The sequence below is a fragment of the Marmota monax genome, unplaced genomic scaffold, assembly GCF_021218885.2.
Source record: "Marmota monax isolate L192 unplaced genomic scaffold, Marmota_monax_Labrador192_F-V1.1 WCK01_AAM20220418_F8-fsc00012, whole genome shotgun sequence".
NCBI lineage: Eukaryota > Metazoa > Chordata > Mammalia > Rodentia > Sciuridae > Marmota > Marmota monax.
Genome location: NW_026695227.1, coordinates 15,268,077 through 15,289,180, shown reverse-complemented (window position 1 = coordinate 15,289,180; position 21,104 = coordinate 15,268,077). Strand labels below are relative to the sequence as shown.

The 21,104-nt window shown below is 39.0% G+C and overlaps 1 protein-coding gene across 1 annotated transcript; it reads left to right on the top strand.

Annotated features, from left to right (window-relative positions):
• Positions 1-2,451: 2,451 nt before the first annotated feature.
• Pthlh (parathyroid hormone like hormone) lies at positions 2,452-13,734 on the top strand. Its single transcript, XM_046436119.2, has 4 exons — positions 2,452-2,745; positions 3,295-3,417; positions 8,813-9,235; positions 13,587-13,734. Exons 2-4 carry the CDS (start codon positions 3,317-3,319, stop codon positions 13,594-13,596), a joined length of 534 nt encoding a protein of 177 aa, XP_046292075.1. The 5' UTR covers positions 2,452-2,745; positions 3,295-3,316; the 3' UTR covers positions 13,597-13,734.
• Positions 13,735-21,104: the final 7,370 nt, after the last annotated feature.

Here is a 21,104-nt window from a genome sequence, read left to right as displayed (position 1 = left end):
GGAAAAAGGAGGGAGGGGCTCCTCTTGTGTCTCATTTGCAGTTGTGAGTTCTCAGCATTATCATGGCATTATATTGGTAGATAGATTATGATGTCAGAAAATATCCTTTTCAGAAGAAGTAAAAAAGTCAGGGTTCTGGGTATATATTGAGGAGACTTTGCAAGAGCTACCTGTTGCAAGCTTGCAAGAGATACCTGATTTCTAATAATTGCCTTTAGTGGGAACCAAAAAAAAAAAAAAAAAGCCTCTTTACAAGAAGTTTTTAATTCATTTAAGCTTAATTTTACTTTTTTGAAGAAAAAAAAACATATTTCTGGAAGAGTCTGCTGAGACCTCCCTCCATTGGCCAGAAGACCAGAGAGAAGACTGTAAATCAAGGAAAAGGTGAAGTAATAAATTATGAGGAAACTTGGGTATTCCAAGAATATAAAGACTATTTATTTTTCCTGTGTCTATATTTTCTCTTTTTGTGGAGGAGAGGAAATTCTAAAAATATTTGATAGATGTTTTGCCATTAACACCAGAAAGGGGGGGGGATGCAGAGAGGGAGAAGGGGGTAAATTTTGCTTAATTAGTAGAAAAGGCAACATAAATCAAAGCAGTCTATTGATGCCAACCTTCAGTTTGTAATGTTCTGAGAGCATAATGAATTTATTTACAACATAAGTGATTTAATACTTGCAATCTGATTTTTGTTTTAACCTTTTATTGAGGGAGGTTGACTTTTCAAAGCCTGGGTAGTTTGAAACTTGGCAAAGTACCTTCTGGATTTTTTTTTTATTGTGGAAGCAAATATTATCATTTTAATGTCAAACAACTTGCATGTATTAAATGGCTCATTTGTGATTTACTTTTTTTTCTTACAGATTTCTCCTCTTCAGATCTAATGATTACATTAGGCTCCTGAGTCTTTTGGGGAAGAATTTATTATAAATCAGCAAGTGTTAGAGGTTCAAAGATTGACATTTCTGGGTGCTGATACTTTGTCCTTTCATGCCATGCAAACAGGTCTAATATTTAGAGATTCTTAAATGTTCAAGGGAAGTTGTGGAAATTCCCAGATTTTTTTAAAGTGGGAGGAAGCCAAGTTTTTTTTAAAGTATGAAATTTAAAGTAATCAACTGAGGAAGAGAGGAACTGAGAAAAGGTAACCCAATCCAAATTAATCAGCAAGTCAACTGCTAGTTAGTTGCGATTAAGGAGGGAGAAAGAAGTGCGGCGAACGAGGGTCGAGGGTCGGTGAGAGGGCGCTATTTCACCACCCTAGGTGAAAATCTGCGGAGCATCAGCTGGACAGTTAGGCTTGATAAAAGATTCCTTTAAGCATTTCAAATCTCTGAATCCCACTATCCCTCTGGAGAGTGATGAAACCTACCAGCAGTATTGTCTAGAAGACAAACATCTCTTGAGTGGTTCCAAGCACTAGAGTTCATTTCAGAGAGATACAGGAACCAGTGGGGGCTGGTATCCACACCCGCAGCAATCCTTCTTACCGGATACTACCCAGTAATTTAGAGCAGCCTTCCTTCCCCGCCCAACAGATTTTGGAAGAACCCCCGCTTTCCCTTTGCGTATCTGAGGTACAGCAGCATATAGCCACAGTAGCTCCTCATCTGCCCGCTGAAGCAGCTGGGATACAGTCAACCTATAATCTGTAACGAGGGACATGGGGTGGGGGAAGGGGCGACAGAGAAGGGTATCAGAAATAAGGTGGGTAGGACTCCTCCCGGTGGGTGAAAAGGGTCTTGGGCGCACTCCAAGTTCCCCTCTGTAATTAAAAAAAGGGGTCTCCATTTTTTGCGCCGGCTTTCTTGGATAGGCTCCAGATGTCCCCAGCTGTTCTCAAAACAGCAAGAAGTGCAATCTCGACCTGAAGTTTGAAACTGTTTTTGCTCTTCTAAGAGAAAGATTCCCCCCTTCCTAGCCAATGCTCCCCACTCAGCTTGACTCAGGAAAGAGTCTGGGAGGAGGGTTCCCATCTAACACCCGAGCTTCTAGGCGAGCTTAGGACTCCTTAGAATCGCAGGCCAACGCCCGCGGTCCTGGGCTCCCGCTCCTTGGCCTCCTCCGCACCCGTCAGCCCTCCGCGGTCTCCACGCCCGGCATCTAGCCCCGCGCACTGGGGGCTGCTGGCTGCCCAGGGCCTTCCGCTCGCCTTCGGAACGTCGGCTCCGGGATCCTCGGCGCGGGCTGTAGCCAGCTGGGCCGGGAGGAAACGAGCGGATCCGCCCACGCCCCCGGGTCGGGGGATGGTGCTGCCCGGGCCGCGCTCCGGGGCTCCGGGGTGGGGCTCCACAGGGCTCCGGGCAACGCTGGGGGCGGCAGGGCGGGCGGAGGTAGCTCCGCCGCTCTCCGAGCGTTCCGGGCTCCGCTCGCTCCGGCAGCGCGTCGCCGCCCCCGCCCCCCGCGAGCCCGCCCGCGCCTTAGCTCGCCCGGCGCGCGTTCCTAGGGCGCCACCTCTTTGCGACTCGCTCACTTCTCTGGCAGGTTTGCCTCGGAGCGTGTGAACATTCCTCTGCTGGGCTTTCAACTCGACTCCAACCTGCGCCGCCCGGCCAGCATGCCTCCCCGCCCGTGAAGCGGGGCCACTTCAGCCCTGCAGCTCTAGCCGCCGCCGCCCCTCCGCGCCGCTATTAACCCGCCCTCGCTGCCACCTGGCCCTCCTGTCGACGACACACGCACTTGAAACTTGTTCTCAGGGTGTGTGGAATCAACTTTCCGGAAGCAACCAGCCCACCAGAGGAGGTAGACGGACAGATATGTATATATATGTGGGTCTCGCTACAAGTGGCTCTGGAACCAGAGGGCCTGGTTCGCAAAGAAGCTGACTTCAGGGGGGAAACTTTCTTCTTTTAGGAGGTGGTTTGCCCTGCTCCACGAACCCAGGAAAACGGCTGGCCAGATTAATTAGACATTGCTATGGGAGACGTGTAAACACACTACTCATCATAGATGCATATATAAAACCATTTCATTTTCTCTATTATTTCAGAGGAAGCGCCTCTGATTTTTTCCCCCTCCTTTCCTTTTGGTCCCTTTTTGCCTGTGTGACTTGGAAGAAGCACAATTGGAGTAGCTGATTCCTAAATAAGTAAGTGCTTGAGAAGCTCCCAAGAAAGTTCTTCCTTCTTCTTCTTTTTGTTCACTTTTTTTCTTTTTCTTCTTTGTATCTTGGGAGATGCCCTTGATATTGAAGAAGAGGATATTTGAAAACAGACTAAAAGAGGAGCGGAGTAGAGCGGGTAGATGAAGAGCCCGGACTGACATTTCGGGTCCCCTTCCACTCTTTTGCAGGTCCTGAGCGCTAGAGGATACGATGCTGCGGAGACTGGTTCAGCAGTGGAGCGTCGCGGTGTTCCTTCTCAGCTGCTCGGTGCCCTCCTGCGGGCGTTCGGTGGAGGGGCTCGGCCGCCGGCTGTAAGTGTCCCCATCCTCCCCAAAGCATCGGGTTAGGGAGGCCAGTAGCAGAAGCTGCCAGGCTGGGGCGCTGCCGAGGGCTCCCAGCGGTCACCATGCTACGCGCCCGGGTTAGAGTGAGGGATCATCTGGCTACCTGTAAGGGGCTGAACCTGGTATTCAAACTCGGCAGGAGAGCTGGTTGAACCGAAAGGAGACCTAGGCAAGAGACAAATTTGCTGTGCGTTTCCATAAGATGGAGCGTTTTAGAGAATCTCCTTTAGGGAAAGATCATCTGCTTGTAGTGAAAGACTGGGGACCACGAAAGATTTTGAAACTCAGAGAAAGTGGAGGGATCCTTGGGATACAGGTCTGTGCGCGTGTATATGTTCTGAATGTGGGTGGCAGTTTGTGTGCGGAAAAGCAAAAACCTTACATCTAATTTTATTATGAATGACATAATTTAAGCATATAAATGGGACCATATTACATAATGAAGGCATATTATATAATAAAGTAGTAACAACTTTTCGGTGGCACACTTCCAACATTAGTATTGATACTGTTTGAGAAGGCTAGAGTGCTTGATTACAAATGAATAGGCAACTTTCTTTAGGTATGGAATCTCCTTTTCTTTAATTGTTGTTAATACTTCTTTAATCAAACATTTGCATTGTATTTTGAAAACTTGCATTTTGGCCGTCTTATTGGGTGCTTCTTTTAAGGATTAACTTTGACTTTGACTAACATTCATACATCCAAGCACATCAGAGAACTAGCACTAAGTTATAGGACTGAAAGTTGCAAGAGTAGTAGAATATCACAACCTATTGGACCTAGCAGTTCATTAATGTGTCTAATACCATGTTTGGGTGATCTTCAAACTGCAGACTCCATGTGCAGAATGGGACATCCATACAAGTTTAAGGACTGAGAGAACTTTGACTTTGGAGAAGGAATTAAGGAGAATGTTTACATTTAACAATAAAAATTACAATAACTAATATTGACAGTCAATACAAGGTGCTTCCTTGTAAATTCCTGAAGGTATACAGACAACTGTTTTATATGTGCCCTTGGTCTATTATTATTAAGGCAGAAAATTCTTAAATTACTGTAGACATGTCTGAACCTTGGCACCAAAATGAAAATCTAGTATGAATCTCCTAAGGCAAATTGTGTAGAACATTGTACTCAGATAAAGCTGCATTGTGTTCTTCAAATCAATGTTTTGCTGATGAATTTCTGAAAATTGTCTTCAGACTTCTTGCTCATTTGGGGACATGTGTTAAATTCAGTTATTTAACATCCAAATATAAATATAGAAGAAGACTGAATTTTTAAAAGTGTACTCACATGCACTTATTTGGCTTGGAACATAGCCAATTTTTCTTTAGAGTTGCTAAAGTAATACCTATTTTCTCTTTTGAGAAACAGTAAATAGATCATGATTAAGTTCACAATTACAGCAAATATCAAGGGCTAAGTTGTCCTAATGACTATTTTTAACTCTTTCTTTGTTGCACCTTGCAATATATACACATCAGAAACCATTTAGCAGCCAGAGACTCTGTTAGTGTTTTGTTTGTGGGTGAAATACAATATTGTAGTTAAACACACTCAGCAGATGGTTATAAAACTACCACAAAACATTCTCATAGTTAATGGCTAGTAGATCATCACATTACAACCATGGTTTTTCATGGAAGCTGAAATCATCAGTAGATGAAGATGTTTCATCAAAATATTACAGCCAAATGAAGTTTTAAAAAACAAGTCATTATTTTTACATTGCTGCCAAGTAAAGTAAATTTTGTGTGCTAGACAAAACATTAATCTACTATTACACAAAATCAAGCTAGCTTTTTGAAAGAAATTTTAACATGTAACCAAACCATATTACTCCCTAAATTTTATATCACACATTAGGGGAACTCCTTATGAAGTACAGGTCTTCTTAAACTAGGTTAACTTTTAAGAGACAGAAAACTACTCGGACAACACTTCCTGAAGTATGCAAAGGAGGCACTTACAAATTGTGAATCTGTCAGACCTGTTAGTCCAAAAGAGCCTCATCAATGGGGCTAGAATATAATCAAGTTGAAGATTAGGAAGTGGGATCTATGAAGGATAGCTTGGCAAGTGACTACCTCTGTGTTTAAAGTTAGAGAGGGAACCCCAACAGATTGAGAAACCTAAAGCATCATTGGCTGATTTGCTTGGGAGCCAGACTGGGTCTACTCCACTTAATGAAAAGCATAACTTTCAACTGAGTCATATGGGTTGGAAGGGACTTCTGGTGAGTCATTTTAACTCTAACACCCTAACCCTGTCTCTTCCATGTACCACAGAACTTTTCTTCTTAAACTCAGAGTCCTTGCTTAGGAGCTTCACATCAGCACAAGCATGCTGCTTCTTCCTGTGCTGGAAGAGGAATTTCCATTACTGTTTATTCCCTCTGTTCCTTGATAGTTCTTTAGAAATTTAATCTGTTTCCCTGAAAATTCCCCTGAGAGTGATTTTTCTTTAAAGCAGAACAGCTATGTTTTGACTGAATTAGGGTTATCTGTCTTAAGCATTTTCCCCCCAATTTTTTAGTTTTCTTTTACAATAGTCAAAGGAGATCATAGAGCATAAGACTCGTTTTTCCATGTTGGAGCTTGGGTATGTAATAAATGCCATGTGAACCACCAGGCGAGATAATGTGTACACACATATTGAATAACAGACTATTATTGATGCCATATTTACAACTTAAATATTTCAGAGTTATCTAAATTGAAAACCTCCTTAATTTGAATTTATTACATACCACCTAGATATAACTAGTTTGTACATGCCAGTCATTTATCCCTGTGTCAGTTCATGCCTTATTTTGAAAATAAAGGAAACATTTCATGGACCTTATTCCCTGTTGATGATAAAGTTATGACTGTATTCCTGATACTCCAATGCAATTTCCCAGAGATGTGGGCTTCACAATATTTTAAGGGAAGAAGTCTTTGAAATACTAAATTACTTGCCTAACAGCATTTCAGAAAATTTGTGTTTTCTAACATCCTAACAATTTCCCCTAACAGGCAGATAGAAAGCATTGTACCTCACAAAAGTTGCACTATTTTAAACTGGATGGAGTTGTGCCATATTGTATGCTTTTTATAAAATGGATAGGGTGATCACTCCATTTCCCATGGGAAAGTGCAGTTTTTAACTTGGGAAGGCACTGTGACTCACAGTTGACAGGCTGCCCAAGATGACAGGCATATATGCCAGTCAGAGGGGGCATGAGCAATGGTGGCTTGATTTGAACAGACTGACTATTAAAAGTTTGGGCTTAGAGTTAAACTAGAATAAGCTGTATAATATATTTGGGGAGCAATGCAGATGAGAAGAGGTATCAGCCAGGAATTGAGAAATTAAATGAAAAGTCCTCAATACTATCAATTATCACTGGTTAAGAATTTTGTTTTAATATAATATTTTAGGAATAGATAATTATTAAATTGCTGTGCTTATAAAATATATAATTATATTAGCCCTATTCTTTAAAAATGTTCTTAGAGGATATAAATATATTGTGCCCAGACCTCAAACTTGTAGATTATTAAAAGTTTCCAGAATACTAACTATTACCACAGAGTAAGTGAATTTTAATCTAGTCACATGTGGCACCTTCATAAAGGAGGAGAGACTCCTTCATGCCTCATTTAAACCAGGCTCCTGTTAAATTCCTTTCCGTTAAGTCATGTCTTTTTTGAACAAGCTACATGGCTTAAAGTCAGTGCACACACTAAAATACTAGAAGGAAGCTGGCATTCTAGCTACACGGGCCAGAGAAATGATGACTGAATTTTCATCCCTCTTACTCTCTTCTTTGACTCATTCCCCCAAAGATAAACCAAACTCTAGGAATCCTAGTTCCTTATTTTGGAGATGCAAATGGACTGTGGGAGCATTTGGTCAAGGAAACTGATAAATTTCTGCCTGATCTGTCCATTGTGGAGGAGCCTTGATACACTGTGTCCTGCCATAGGCTTTGGCTTCAGCTTTAGCAGGAGAAAGGGTTAAGGACATTGAAAATTTTACTTTTAGAATCAGAAGACCTAGTTTTTGGAGCCCTGGCTCTGCCAGGTCTCATTGTGTGGACTAGGGCAAATCATTTCATTCCTGCATCTCATTTCCTCATCTATAAAATGGGGGAAATAATACTTTTTATTATTCCCATATTTCACTGAAGAGTTGATGAAACCCTACCAGCGTTACAAGGAACCCAGACACCATTGTGTCAGGGAAGCATGAATACATGGGATGTAACCCTGTGAAATACTCTCAGGTATTCTCAAAGATGAGTGAATTTGCAGGGCTGTTCCAATGGTAGAAACTGGAGTTAGGTAAGACTGAGTTAAAGCAGGCATGATTAATGTATGTAATCCTTAAAATAATTCACAGTGTACACACAAAATAAAAAAAAAGGAATACATGGGTGGATATCTAGGCAAGAGTCATGGTGTCATCTAAAAGGAGTGATGACTAGTTGATTCTTTTCCACTATATTTTCATTAGAGTATTATTTAAATAGAAAAATCACTTCACAGTTGTTCCCAGAGATATTTTAAGAGAAATTACATAGACAAGTGGACTTCTCAAGTACTAAAGGTAATACCCTCAGAAATTTTAAGTTAAAAAAAAAAAACCTTGAAACACAGAAAAAAAAATAGAAATGATCTCATACACAAGGAAACACAGTAGAAGACAGCCTTCTACTACTATTTTATGGAACACTGCCCCCCCCCCCAGCCTTTAGTTATAGGTTCTTGGTTGCTGGTCATCTAAAATTTTAAAATTCAGCCTGTTAGATGGTTTCCTAGATTGATTCCTTAATGGGGCAACTGTGTGTGTGTGTGTGTGTGTGTGTGTGGTGTGAGAGAGACTGAGGGTTAGAGACAGATAGTCGTAGGTTTAGGAGCGTACTCAGGTAAAAGCAGCTTTCTTTTTATTTCCCAGGCTAGGACATCTGGATTTATATCCCCAACAGAACTCTGAAAAATGTGAAGAGAAACTCAGTGGTTTCTATTTCTGAGCTTAACTGAATCACAGCATTTAAAATTGGGAAAGGAGCATAGAAAACCTCTGAATCTAACCCCTTCCTTTTAAAAAGATGAGGTCCAAGAGTGCCCTTTTCTTACCAAGGCCACAAACTTAGGGAGCAGCACTGGGACTGAGGGCTGCTGTCTCCCAAGGGCTGCCTTTCCCATCCTCTCCCCTTCCCTGCTCAGCCCCATGGCCACTCCTCAGTTTGTGTCCTTTAGAGGACCATGTAGAAGACTACAGGGATTTGCTCACAGCTTCCCTGACTCTTCCAACCACGACAGCTTAACCGTCTTTTTCCCCTCCTGTCCCTTTGTGCCTCTGACAGCAAAAGAGCCGTGTCTGAGCATCAGCTCCTCCATGACAAGGGGAAGTCCATCCAAGACTTACGACGCCGGTTCTTCCTTCACCATCTGATCGCAGAAATCCACACAGCAGAAATCAGAGCTACCTCCGAGGTTTCCCCGAACTCCAAGCCCGCTCCCAACACCAAGAACCATCCCGTCCGATTTGGTTCTGATGATGAGGGTAGATACCTAACTCAGGAAACCAACAAGGTGGAGACCTACAAAGAGCAGCCACTCAAGACACCTGGGAAGAAAAAGAAAGGCAAGCCTGGGAAACGCAAGGAGCAGGAAAAGAAAAAACGGCGAACCCGCTCTGCCTGGCCGATCTCCGGAGCTGCTGGGAGTGGGCTGGACGTGGACCACCTGTCTGACATCTCCACAGCTTCGCTGGAGCTCAGTTCACGGTAACAGCCTTTTCTGGCCCCCGACTTCTCCCTGTGGCTCAGCTGGATTTTCCACCCTCCATTCTGCTCTGGCTTGGGCCAGCCTATAATTTCCTCCCTTTCTGTACCTTTATCAATTGCTATACAACTTAAAAACATTCAAAAACAAGATAGGCCAGAATATTATCCTTGCCTTGAAGCAAGATCCCTTCACCCTGCCCCTAATTACCTGTTTTACAGCCCATTTCTCTTCCTTTTACCATCATACTCTCAACACCAAATCTTTAACTACTCTATTAAGTCTTTTGCTCAGGCTTCAGAAACGACTGGACATCTTCATCATTTGTTGGGGACAAAAATGCCTTTAATCACCCACTTTCACATCTTGACAAACTTTTTGACAGTTTTTCACATTTTATTTTATTTTTTTTCACTTCAAGGAAGAACATAGAAGGCTTTGATACTATCTACAAACACTGCAGAACAAATATCTTACCATAAACAATTCTGAGCCATTCACACTTGATTTAATTAAATTTACTTAATTAAATTTTAAACTCATTTTAATTCAAAGAAATTAGGTTATTTTTAAGCACATGCTTTAAATTTAATTAAATTCAACTCTGGTTTCTACCAGTTCATGAAAAAGAAATGGTTTCTGAAAACCTTCACGTATTGGCTTAAAAAAAGATATGTTTTCTCATATATCTATTTGTCCATTGGCAAATCCAAATTATTTTTCTGGGGCAGTGCAGTAGGAATAATAAAACTTCATATTTAAGTGGCTCATTTAGTAAATATACTTATGGACTTTAGAGTTAAGTAACTTAGGCTCAGGTTTAGGGTCTGAACTTATTGAAGTTGAAAACCTCAAACAAGTTACTTAGTCTAAGGCTCACTTTTGTCTTCTGTGAAATGAAGAAAACAATTGTACCAACTTTATAGAGTTGGATGGAGATTAAATGAGATTATGTGGGCTGAATGCCTGTCATAAACACTCAATAAATTGCAACATTTTGTTTTTTGGTGCTTTTAGACCTAGTTCTGGTTAAGAGAGAGAGAGACAGACAGACAGACAGACTGATTGACTTTTGATTGATTCAGTGAGGGGGGAAATGGCGCAAATAGTCCTTTTATAAAATAGAAAACCAAAGCATTCCACAATCAAAGAACCTGCGTTGGTACTTGGAATGGAATAGGTAGTCCTCAGAACTGGATTTCCCGATTGCCTCACACTTAGATCAGCGCTATGTTAGCACGGCTTCTCTATTCATGCATTTCCATTGATAGGACCTTTTTTGTTTTTTACTTTTCAGTACAGCGCTTCTGTGGGGTTTGAAAGAAAGAGGAAAAGAACACAAGAATGCATCATATGCAACTAATGATCTCATTATTTAAAGAGTCCCCTGTTACTCCTCCATCCAGTCCTTTGACTCTGGTACAGATAGGATTACAGAGTGATGTTTCAAAGGGGAGTGTGAACCTGTTCACCATCATGTCTCTCTTTGAGTTAAGTTGATAAATTCATTACTAAATGGCATATAAAATAGCAATTCTATTAGATAAGTGTACAGCTTCAGTAATCAATGGGTAATGGCACTAGAGAAATTTTTAGCATTAAAGATTTAGGAATTTTTTGCTTTTCTTTCTTTAAGCTGTACACAAATTAAGCTGTGCTAAAATTCTGAATGAATGACCTATTCTTAAAATACTAATAGATGGACATCAAACCCTGTGAACCTGACTCACTGCAAATGTGCAGTATATTTCAAGATATGATCCTAACTGCACATGCTTACAACTATGCAAAGACCTTACTTTATTTCTGAGACCTATTTTTATTCATTGTCTTAATGTATATGTATATATACATATATATGTGTGTGTGTATGTATATACACACATTAGAACTATAAAAACAGAAATATAAGTGGTCTTTATGGACTTTGCTCATTTAAAATTTGCAATTCTCTTCAAGTATCTGGAAAATTAATGAAAATCAACACTCATCAATTCTTAGGCCCAAAGCTACCTCTAGGTTAAAGTATGCCTAGAGAAAATCAGGCAGTGGCCTAATCAAATCCAGACCTAGGCCTGAAAGAAGCAGGATGTTTTTGCTTTTCCTTTTGCTTCCCTGCTTTTGAGGGACACTTTGGAAAGAACAGTTTGTTTGGCAATCAGATGTTGGCATTCCCCCAGTACAACCCAACAGAGGTGCAGGGAAGCATGGGGGAATTTAGGTGTGCGTTGGTGAGGATGTATGGAGCTGTGAAAATTTTTGTAATCCCAATAAAATCTTTTCAGAAAAACTATTTAAAAGTTTTATAAGTGACCAATCTTTTATTAGCGTTCTCTCTTTTGTCTCTTTGCAATATTATATTATTATCTGAGAGGTCTGATGAGATGGCAAGCTTGAGCTTTATTATGACATATGCATTATTTTTTTTTTAAAGAAACTACTGAGGTACAATTGTCTATTTCCTCTCATAGAACTGTTCAGGAGTGAGAATATAGCTTTAATTTTAGAGATTGCATTTAAAAGTTTTAATGTTGCAAAGGAGATAACCAGATATAGTAGGACTCACTTATTGGAAACACATATTTTGATTTAGTAAATACTGCTTTAGAAAAATATAAAAAGTTTTTTAGTAGTCCAAAGAGCTGGAATTCTTAAACATTCATATATGTGTGTATATATATATATATATATATGTATATATATATATATATATATATATATATGAAAAAATGTACACATATGCATTTTAAAAAAATTTTTTGTAGATGTGTATGGACAGAATGCCTTTATTTTATTTGTTTATTTTTATGTGGTGCTGAGGATTGAACCTAGTGCCTCACACATGCTAGGTAACCCCTCTGCCACTGAGCTACAGCCCCCCAGCCCTACATATATACTTTTAGGTCATGTTAGATTTTTTTACTTGGCTTTTCCAAATATGTGTCTTTGTCAAACAGGATGAAACATCATTCAAAGATCTTTTCCTGGGTCTTTTATTTCTTTTGTCTTTCTGTTTTGAGAAAATACTTGTTCAAAATACTATTCATTTCTTCCTTGCCTTTATTATCATTACCTCAATTTGCTAAATACTATTTAATGCAAATGTGTTTTCAGATCACTACAATACATAAATCATTGTGTTTTAAGGTCATTCTTTTGGCTTTATTTATAATACCCATCCACCTACCAGTTAAAATTTTAATCTTAAACTCTTTTTCTCTGTATTTAGGAGCTATTTTAACATTTCAACCAAAACCACTGATGAAGAGCTCAACCTGAACTTAGAAGCCCCTAAATGCTAAAATTTGCTTTTCTTTCTTTAAGCTGCACACAAAACTTGTCAAGAGTTTTCTCTTTTGTAGGTCTCATACCCATATACTTTTGCCATGTAAAACTCTGCCCACAACTCTAGTCATTAATTAAAAGACACAGATAATCAAATTCCATTTTATGGTTGTTTCCATTGAAATAAATGCATATTTATGCAATAGGCTACACAGAGAAGAAAAGGGGAAAGAAAAGACTGCTAACCCATCTTAAAATACTGTTATTACAGCATCTAGATATGTTAGAAAATTGTCAGTCGTACTTTGTGTAACATACTCTGAATAATAAAATAGACACAGTAATGTGAAATACTAATATTTTGTACTTTTAAATCAATTTATTCTTAAGTATTCTCTCATTTAAAATAAGCTTTCCTAATTTCTAATGCAAGATACATTCAAAATACCAAGAGAATGAGAAGCAAATAATTCTCAGTGTTTGTCTTTGAAATCTAAAATCTAATAACAGTTTTACAAATTAGTGTTTAAAGACAGCTAAAGAAATGCTAGGTATCATCAACTAAACATGCTCTATTTAACTCTATATCCTTTCAGAGATTATTCAAAGTCTCACACTTTCACTAGCCTTACCACAGTTCCATATGTCAATAAGCCAAATGAATGCCTAAACAAAATTAACAAACTCTGGGTCACCCAAGTCAGGCAACGTGTATTGTTGATGGATGTCCCAACCTAGCCTTATTTCCAAATTCTCCAATTTGTCTCTAATTTTACCGGCAGGCAGCTTTGGAAAATTCTCAAGGGGTCCCCTTTGTCTGACAGGGCATAATTAAAAAGGCAGATTCTTTTTACTTTCTGTACCGCGTAGATCATTTAATTGTGTTGAGGCCCTGCCTATAGCAGAGGCTCTGGAGAGACAGGTAGATCCCACAGGTACCTTCCATAGGAAGGTACCTTCCATAGTAATTCTGTGTTCCTTAATTTATTTCCTTTATTTTATTCCTTCCCATTTGTAAGAAAAATTAACCTGTTTTTTCCCTCTTCTCTCTCTTTCTTCTCTTTGCAGGAGGCATTGAAATTTTCAGCAGAAAACTTCTAAGGACATATTACAGGATTTGTAATAGTAAACATATGGGAAGTATTAGAAATATTTATTGTCTGTAAATATTGTAAATGCATTGGAATAAAACTGTCTCCCCCATTGCTCTATGAAACTGCACATTGGTCATTGTGAATATTTTTTTTCTTTTTTTGCCAAGGCTAATCCAATTATTATTATCACATTTACCATAATTTATTTTGTCAACTGATGTATTTATTTTGTAAATGTATCTTGGTGCTGCTGAATTTCTATATTTTTTGTAACATAATGCACTTTAGATATACATATCAAGTATGTTGATAAATGACACAATAGAGTGTCTTTATTTTGTGGTTGATTTTAATGAATGCCTAAATATAATTATCCAAACTGATTTTCCTCTGTGCATGTAAAAATAGCAGTATTTTTAATGTGTAAAGAATGTCTAATAAAATATAATCTAATTATACCATGACTCAGAAGGTGAATTACATCCTTTAAGATTTCTAGTGGAAGGAACATGATATAGTTGGGTTTTCAAAAATCTATTTGAATACAGTCTTAGGCTTAGTATATTTATATCAGTACTTATTCCAACATTTCCATGGTATTTTTTAGTTTAAAAACTGCTTAAAATGTTCTTGTCCGATATTTCAGTTCAAGTCAGTAAGAATGGATGAATGACCTAGACATGGTTTTATGAATTATGTTCAATTTGAAGTGAAGACAGGGAGGGCAGTAAATAAGCAGAAAGAAGTCAGGACAAAGGATTAAAAGATTCATAGGGTTGATGAGAGCTAGATGAAAGGAAGAAACAGAGACTTTAGGGCTGGATCATTTTGACCACTGTGAAGTTTAAGAAATCTTGCTTTACTGGTAACATCAATAACAAGCATAAAAGAGCTTGAGAATTCTGCCTCTTATGGATTCCTACCAGAAAAAAAAAAGAGACAGGTTTGGAAAATGTGACAACTCAAAGAACCCTCAGAGATAAGATTGGTTTCCTGCAACTGGGCAATTCCTAGAACTCTGGTTGCAAACATGGTGGAATGCCAGATGAACGCTTCCTCCATTGTGAATATCATCCTACTTGTTCCTACCTCTACACTCAAATGAAAACACAAACACGGTTCCTTCTGTAGAACTTTTTGTTTTAACTGTCTATAGCTTAGGACACACACACATACACACACACACACACACACGACAGAATTTTAAAAACCTATGGAGTATTCTATGGACACCCAATATCTTATTCAATGTCTATTAGATGTTTGAGGGGGTACCACTTCAGTCAGCTTTTTTGTTGCTGTGATCAAAAGATCTGACAAGAACAATTTTAGGAGGAAAAGTTTATTTGGGGGCTCATGGTTTCAGAGGTATCCATCCATAGATGGACAACTCCATTCCTCAGGGCGCAAGGTGAGACAGAAGATCATGGTAGAAGAGTGTGGTGGAGAAAATCACACCAGGAAGATGAGAGATACTAAAAGCTCAGCTCATCAAATATATACAACCAATGCACCACCTCCTCCAGTCACACCCTACCAGCCTACAGTCACATTCAGTTAATCTCCCTATCAGGAGATTAATTCACTCTCAAAACTCAATCATTTCATCTCTAAACCTTCTTGTATTGTCTCGAACATGAGCTTTTGGGGGCCACCTCATATCTAAACCATAACAGGTGTGCAAGAAATAAAATGTGACTCCCTTGAAACTTTCTCTCACTCTAATGGTAAGCTACATGAAACAACTAAATATTATCTCAAAAAACCGACATTATGCAAAATTCCATATATATTTTTAGAAAGCAAAGAGAAAAAAGCAACACATAGGGAGAGATTAGTTTAGACGGGATGTAATTAGAATTGTGTTTCTGAAAGGAGGATTCTAAGATTAAATTTACTAATATTTTCACTTGAGCCCCATAGCCCCCAAAATAAGGCCCATCTGACCATTTTTGGTTAGCATTTTAAACCTGTATTAATAGGTAAATAAAATAATTTGTGCTGAGCTTCACCCATGATTTTGTTGGAGATGATTTTGCATCCAAGGAAACTCAGAAGTTTAAGTTTGATACACTGACCCTGTGTAAAAAGGTAGTTGAGATGTCTTAAAAATAGATATAATAGGGGGTTGGGGGTGTAGCCTAGTGGTAGAGCACTTACCTAGCATGCATGAGTTCATGGGTTTGATCCCCAAGAATGCAAAAACAAAACAGTTATAACCACATTTCACAAAACTCAATCTGAAACTCTGAATCTTAAGTAAGACTGCATCAAATCCTTCTAAGTTGTTCACATGAAAGATGTTTTCTAGACACTAGCTTGATAAATACTTAGAAATTAAGGGAAAGAAGCATCAGATTCTACTTTAAATGCAAGTCATCTTTATGTTTTTCTTCACAAGTAGCCCATAGTAAAAAGGGGGAAGAGGGAATGTGGGTTTATAGTTGTTAATGCTTAACACAGCATTATTAATATCAATAATGCCTGCAGTTAAACCCTGGTTCTCTAGCACTGATAAGAATAAAATCACAGGATAATGGAGTGAGAAGTTGAAATGGGGAAAGAAAAAAAAAAACCTTTGGGAAAAAGATGTCATTTTCTATGGGGAAAAAATACCTAAAATACATAAAGTTTTTAAAAAGTGTTGAAATGTAAACACATTCTTAGCAAATTGCAATCTAAGTGACTATAGCTTATCCTTGACTTAAATAATATTTATAAAGCAGTGCAGTTTAAATAAAGGCAAGTTTGTCTAAGCATTCTGGAATTAAAAAAATAAAATAAAACTTTTTCTGCTAACCATTACCATCCTTAAATTTTATTCAGACAGAAATTTGGTATTTAACTGGACACCTAATCTGTTTGTGGATGTTGTAGAGCCATCTCCATCTCCAAAAGACAGACACTTCTGTAGGAAAACCGTATTCCTTTCCTTTGTATTTTCTTTTTAAAGCACACGCTTGTGACATAGCTAACATATTCAGAGCTACATTAAGTTGCTGTTTTGTTTGTTTATTTATTTGGATTTTGGTACTGGGGACTGAACCCAGAGGTACTTAACCACTGAGCCACATCCCCAGCCCTTTTTAATTAATTATTTTTATTATTATTATTTTTTTTTTGTCAGGGTCTCACTAAGTTGCTCAGGGCCTTGCTAAATTGCTAAGGCTGGCTTTGAACTTGCGATCTTCTTGCCTTGCCCTCCAGAGCTGCTGGAATTACAGGTGTGTGCCCAGCCTCAGAGCTGCATTAAGTTGAGAATCAAATCAATGCTATTATTGGTACTGAAAATATTTCATGTCAATATTGGTATCTTCCTTCCTATTACAAAAATTAGTTTGCATTGCAGGCAGTGTTAATCTAAGAAATATGGAGAAATTGAAGATTTTGGGGGGAGAAAGCATAACCATACACTTTGATAGATAAAAATTCCTTTCAAATTTTTTATTACTTATTCTGAGTGCCAGTTGGGAAAGGCAGCTATTTAACTTTCTGTATCAATAACAAAAGGAGTGCATGTTTCTAAAATTCAAAATGCTCTCTCTCATATGCTACATAATGGATCCAATAGGAAGAATAAAGTCAAGTTTTACTTCAATTTTACCAAATCTTCAATTCATTAAATAAACACTGAAATATGGTTTAAGTGCCCATCCATATTTATAGCATTCAAGGTATGGCCTCATGTAAAAATGCTTAATACACCATCAAAGGATATTAACTGTGGGATAATCTAGAGTAACTCTAAATTATCTTACAGTTTCCTGATACTTTTTCCCTTTGGCCATAAAGTCCATGAAAAAATAGAGCCAGTGGTGGACAGAAACAACGTCCACAGGGTGTTTGTCTTCTGTAAACAGTGTGGACTGTTTGTTTGTTTGTTTGTTTGTTTTGATTTTGTTTTATTTTGTTTTTGTGCCAGGGATTAAAGCCAGGGCCTTGTGTACATGAAGCAAGCGCTCTACCAATTGAGCTATATCCCCAGCCCCAGTGTGGACTTTTACTGAGAGCACTAAGCAGAAGTGTTTCTAGCACAGCTATCATTCCTTATTTTTTTTAAAAAAAAAAAAGGGAAAAAGACATTCCAAGCACAAATATTTGCCACTTCCCTTCATTAATAACCCAGAAGGTATAAAGTACAAGATTATTATGAAAGATACTATTGTATAGTTAGCTCAATGCTGCCATATAGTGACTCCTAAAGACTCAACTGAACCTTCAGAGGCAGTATGAAAACACTGACTGTGATTCCCAAGACTAAGGGATTATTTCAAGGAATTACCAAGTTCTGGGGTTAACTTCTTAAAAGAAGTATATTGCTTCCAAGTCATGGGTGTTGCTTCCCTAATCATCTTGAGGACTTCTTAAAGGCAGGAACCTTGTCTAAATCAGTATATACCATCCAACAGTAGAGAACAGCACTAGCATATAGCAGGTGCTCAATCAATTCTTTATTAAACAGATTTTTCAAGTTTTTTTCAGTTTCTGGATCAACTGACTGAAAAGCACAGCTAAAGGAAACCTCTGCTGGAGGTCAGAGATGAGTCAGAGTTTGGGGTATTTTCAGACTCCTATGTCATAGCCTTCTCTTATTCCAATAACAGGAAGCTTAGAGAGCAACAGCTCCAAGCTATCAGCTCTTCACCAGAGTGCCCTTTGTTTTTAAGCCTCTAGCTTAACAGGAACTTTTCCAGCCCTATAAGTACAAGAAGCAAGGGTTTGTGTTGAGTATACATCAACCTCCCAGAGGAAGGGAGGAGAATTTAAAATATCAGGTTTTCTTCCTATGAATGCACAGCACAGAAGTTACCCACAGGGCCCAGTTGTGCAAAAGAGGCACACTGCTATTTTGACAGAAGATTAATGTACACAGTTCCCAACCAGAGCTACCCAAGATCAGGATGAGAACATTCACATCTCTGTGTAAGTTTCTGACATGCCCATGTTTACAAGCGCAATGCATAAGGGATATGTTTTCAAATTGAATTTTAATTAAACTTCAAAACATCTCCCAAAGACTTTCCTTACATTTTCCTTCGAACTGGAAGACATTTACAAATTGGAATTAATACAAAATGTGTTGCCCCTGAAAAATGGATTGTTTTAAGGGTGAATTCTATTCCCTGCCAAATGTACATTGCTTTGAGGTCCGAAAAGAAAAATAGTCTATCCATCTTCCATTTGAGTAAGGTAATTGATGGTCACAGTTCACTGGGTTGTCATTGAAAAACTGCTGGGAAGTGGCTCTGTTGAGTTCTATGTTCTACAAAATAAATGCAAATCAATATCAAACTATGCCGCACTGGATTTAGTAATTCTATGTTTACATTACTCTTTTTTTATTCATTATGAGTTTCAGTAGAACCCTTGAGTCAATGTAGAATACAAAATATTATGTTGAAAGGTTGTATCATTGCTATTTATAAGTGAAAAAAAAAAAGGAGAAGCAAGCAGGATTTCTTTCTTGTTTTGTTGTTGTTGTTGTTGGAGGTGGATTTTGTTTGTTTGTTTGTTAGCAGTACCAGGGATCGAACTCTGGGCCTGGCACATGCTAGACAAGAATGCTACCACTGAGTTACATCTTCAGCCCTTTGTCAAAAAGTTTGAGATAGAATCTTGCCCTGCTGGTCTTGAACTTATAATCCTCCTACCTCAGCCTCCTGAGTAGCCCCCATGCCTAACAGGCAGATTTCCTAGGAAGAATTTATTCTTCTAAAATGACATAGATAGACCCAGTGTGATGGCACACACCTGTAATCCTATTCACTTGAGCACTGAGGTGGGAGCATTAAAAATTCAAGGTTAGCCTGAGCAACTAAGCAAGACCCTGTCTCAAAATAAAAAAGTAAAAGGGCCGGGGATGTAACTCAGTGACAGAGCACCCCTGGGTTTAATTCCCAGTGCCACATAAGAGATTCTTTTTTTTTTAATATTTATTTTGTAGTTTTCGATGGACACAACATCGTTATTTTATTTTTTTTATGTGATGCTGAGGATCGAACCCAGCGCCCTGTGCATGCCAGGCGAGCGCGTTACCACTTGAGCCACATCCCCAGCCCACGTAAGAAATTCTTAATTGTCACCTTCCTTCAAACTGAAAAATATTTTATAATGTTTTATAACATCATTGTGCCAGAAAGAATACTTAGCAAGTCAACAAATCATGAAGTGAATATTTACTGCTTTCTATGAACCCATTATGCACATGTTATACTCACTTAATTTATATTCTATCTCACTTAATCTCTCCAAGCATCCCCTGGCAGTTGGAATAGCCTTCACCTCTATTTTGCAGATGATCCAAGTTTGCCTTAGACAGAGTAGACAACCTGCCCCACATCACACAGTCTGTAAGTAGCTGAAATGGGGTTCAGAGCAAGCTCTACCTGACTCCAGAATCTGTACTGTGGCCTTAGCTTACAAACATCACCATGAAGCTTGGTTCAGGACAAACATCTTTTTAGACAAAACTATTTCTGACTTGCTTTCAGAAAGTTTGAGGAAATCACAAGTCTGAGAATCCTCTTTTATTTCACTCTTCTGCTTCCCTGTGAGGTATCATTTTACCACTCCCATCCTTCATGGCACCTTCTAAGTCTGGGTATAGCCTCAGACTCCACGAGCTCATAAAATGCGCTCTCTCTCTCTCTCTCTCTCTCTCTCTCTCTCTCTCTCTCACACACACACACACACACACACACACACACACACACAGCCCAGAAGCCCAGGTGTTTGCAGAGTCCCATGAATGAGCAGCTGTTGCCTTGAAGGAGGTGGCAGAGGCGGGCAGGGGAGCCGGGCTGGCAGGCAGTGTGTAAACGTATACAGAGAGCCACTTTCTGTAAGAAGGCTAAAACATATTTAAAATGGGACCACCTCAGAGATGAAATCTTTCCCCTCCTGTTACCTCTCAACCTGCTCCAAAACTCCACTATTCAGTTTTTCCAAGTCCTACTCTCCCTGCCCCCTCCCCTGGGGTATGCTGATTTTCTATGCAAACACTTGGCACATTGCAGAGCAGTTTTACTCCCTCATTTAGCAGTCAGAAATGATTTTAGCAGCTCATTCTTCTTCCAGCTAAATAATATGCATGCGTCCTGCCCGTGCTCGGTGATGCACTGCCCACACAAGGGCAAAAGATGGCTGTGCCGACAGCGTTTCACTTCAATGGGTTTTCATCTCTGGATTGACTTTGCGTGACTTAGTTATTTTCTTTCTTTCTTTTTTTTTCATAATGTTTAATTGGTGCATTGCAGTTGTGCACCATGGTGGTATTTGTTGTTTCATGTTAGTTGTTTTGAAATTACATGGAAAAAGAGGGGAACAAAACGTATCCACTGAGATCAACTTCAGTTAAGGAGAAAGAATGCCTTTTGCCAGGGGAGGGCGCTGTGGAGAGAACTGCCAGGCCTGACTTGGGTTTGTGCTTCTGTCGGTTTGGCTTTGCAAATCAACCTTGGGGGAAGGTGAAGACAACCCACCAGCATGGAGG

Excerpts from the sequence above, each read along its gene's own strand:
- Pthlh (XM_046436119.2), top strand. The coding sequence starts at position 3,317 with ATGCTGCGGAGACTGGTTCAGCAGTGGAGCGTCGCGGTGTTCCTTCTC. Across the intron at positions 3,418-8,812 it reads GAGGGGCTCGGCCGCCGGCT|CAAAAGAGCCGTGTCTGAGC; the intron begins GTAAGTGTCCCC and ends TGCCTCTGACAG.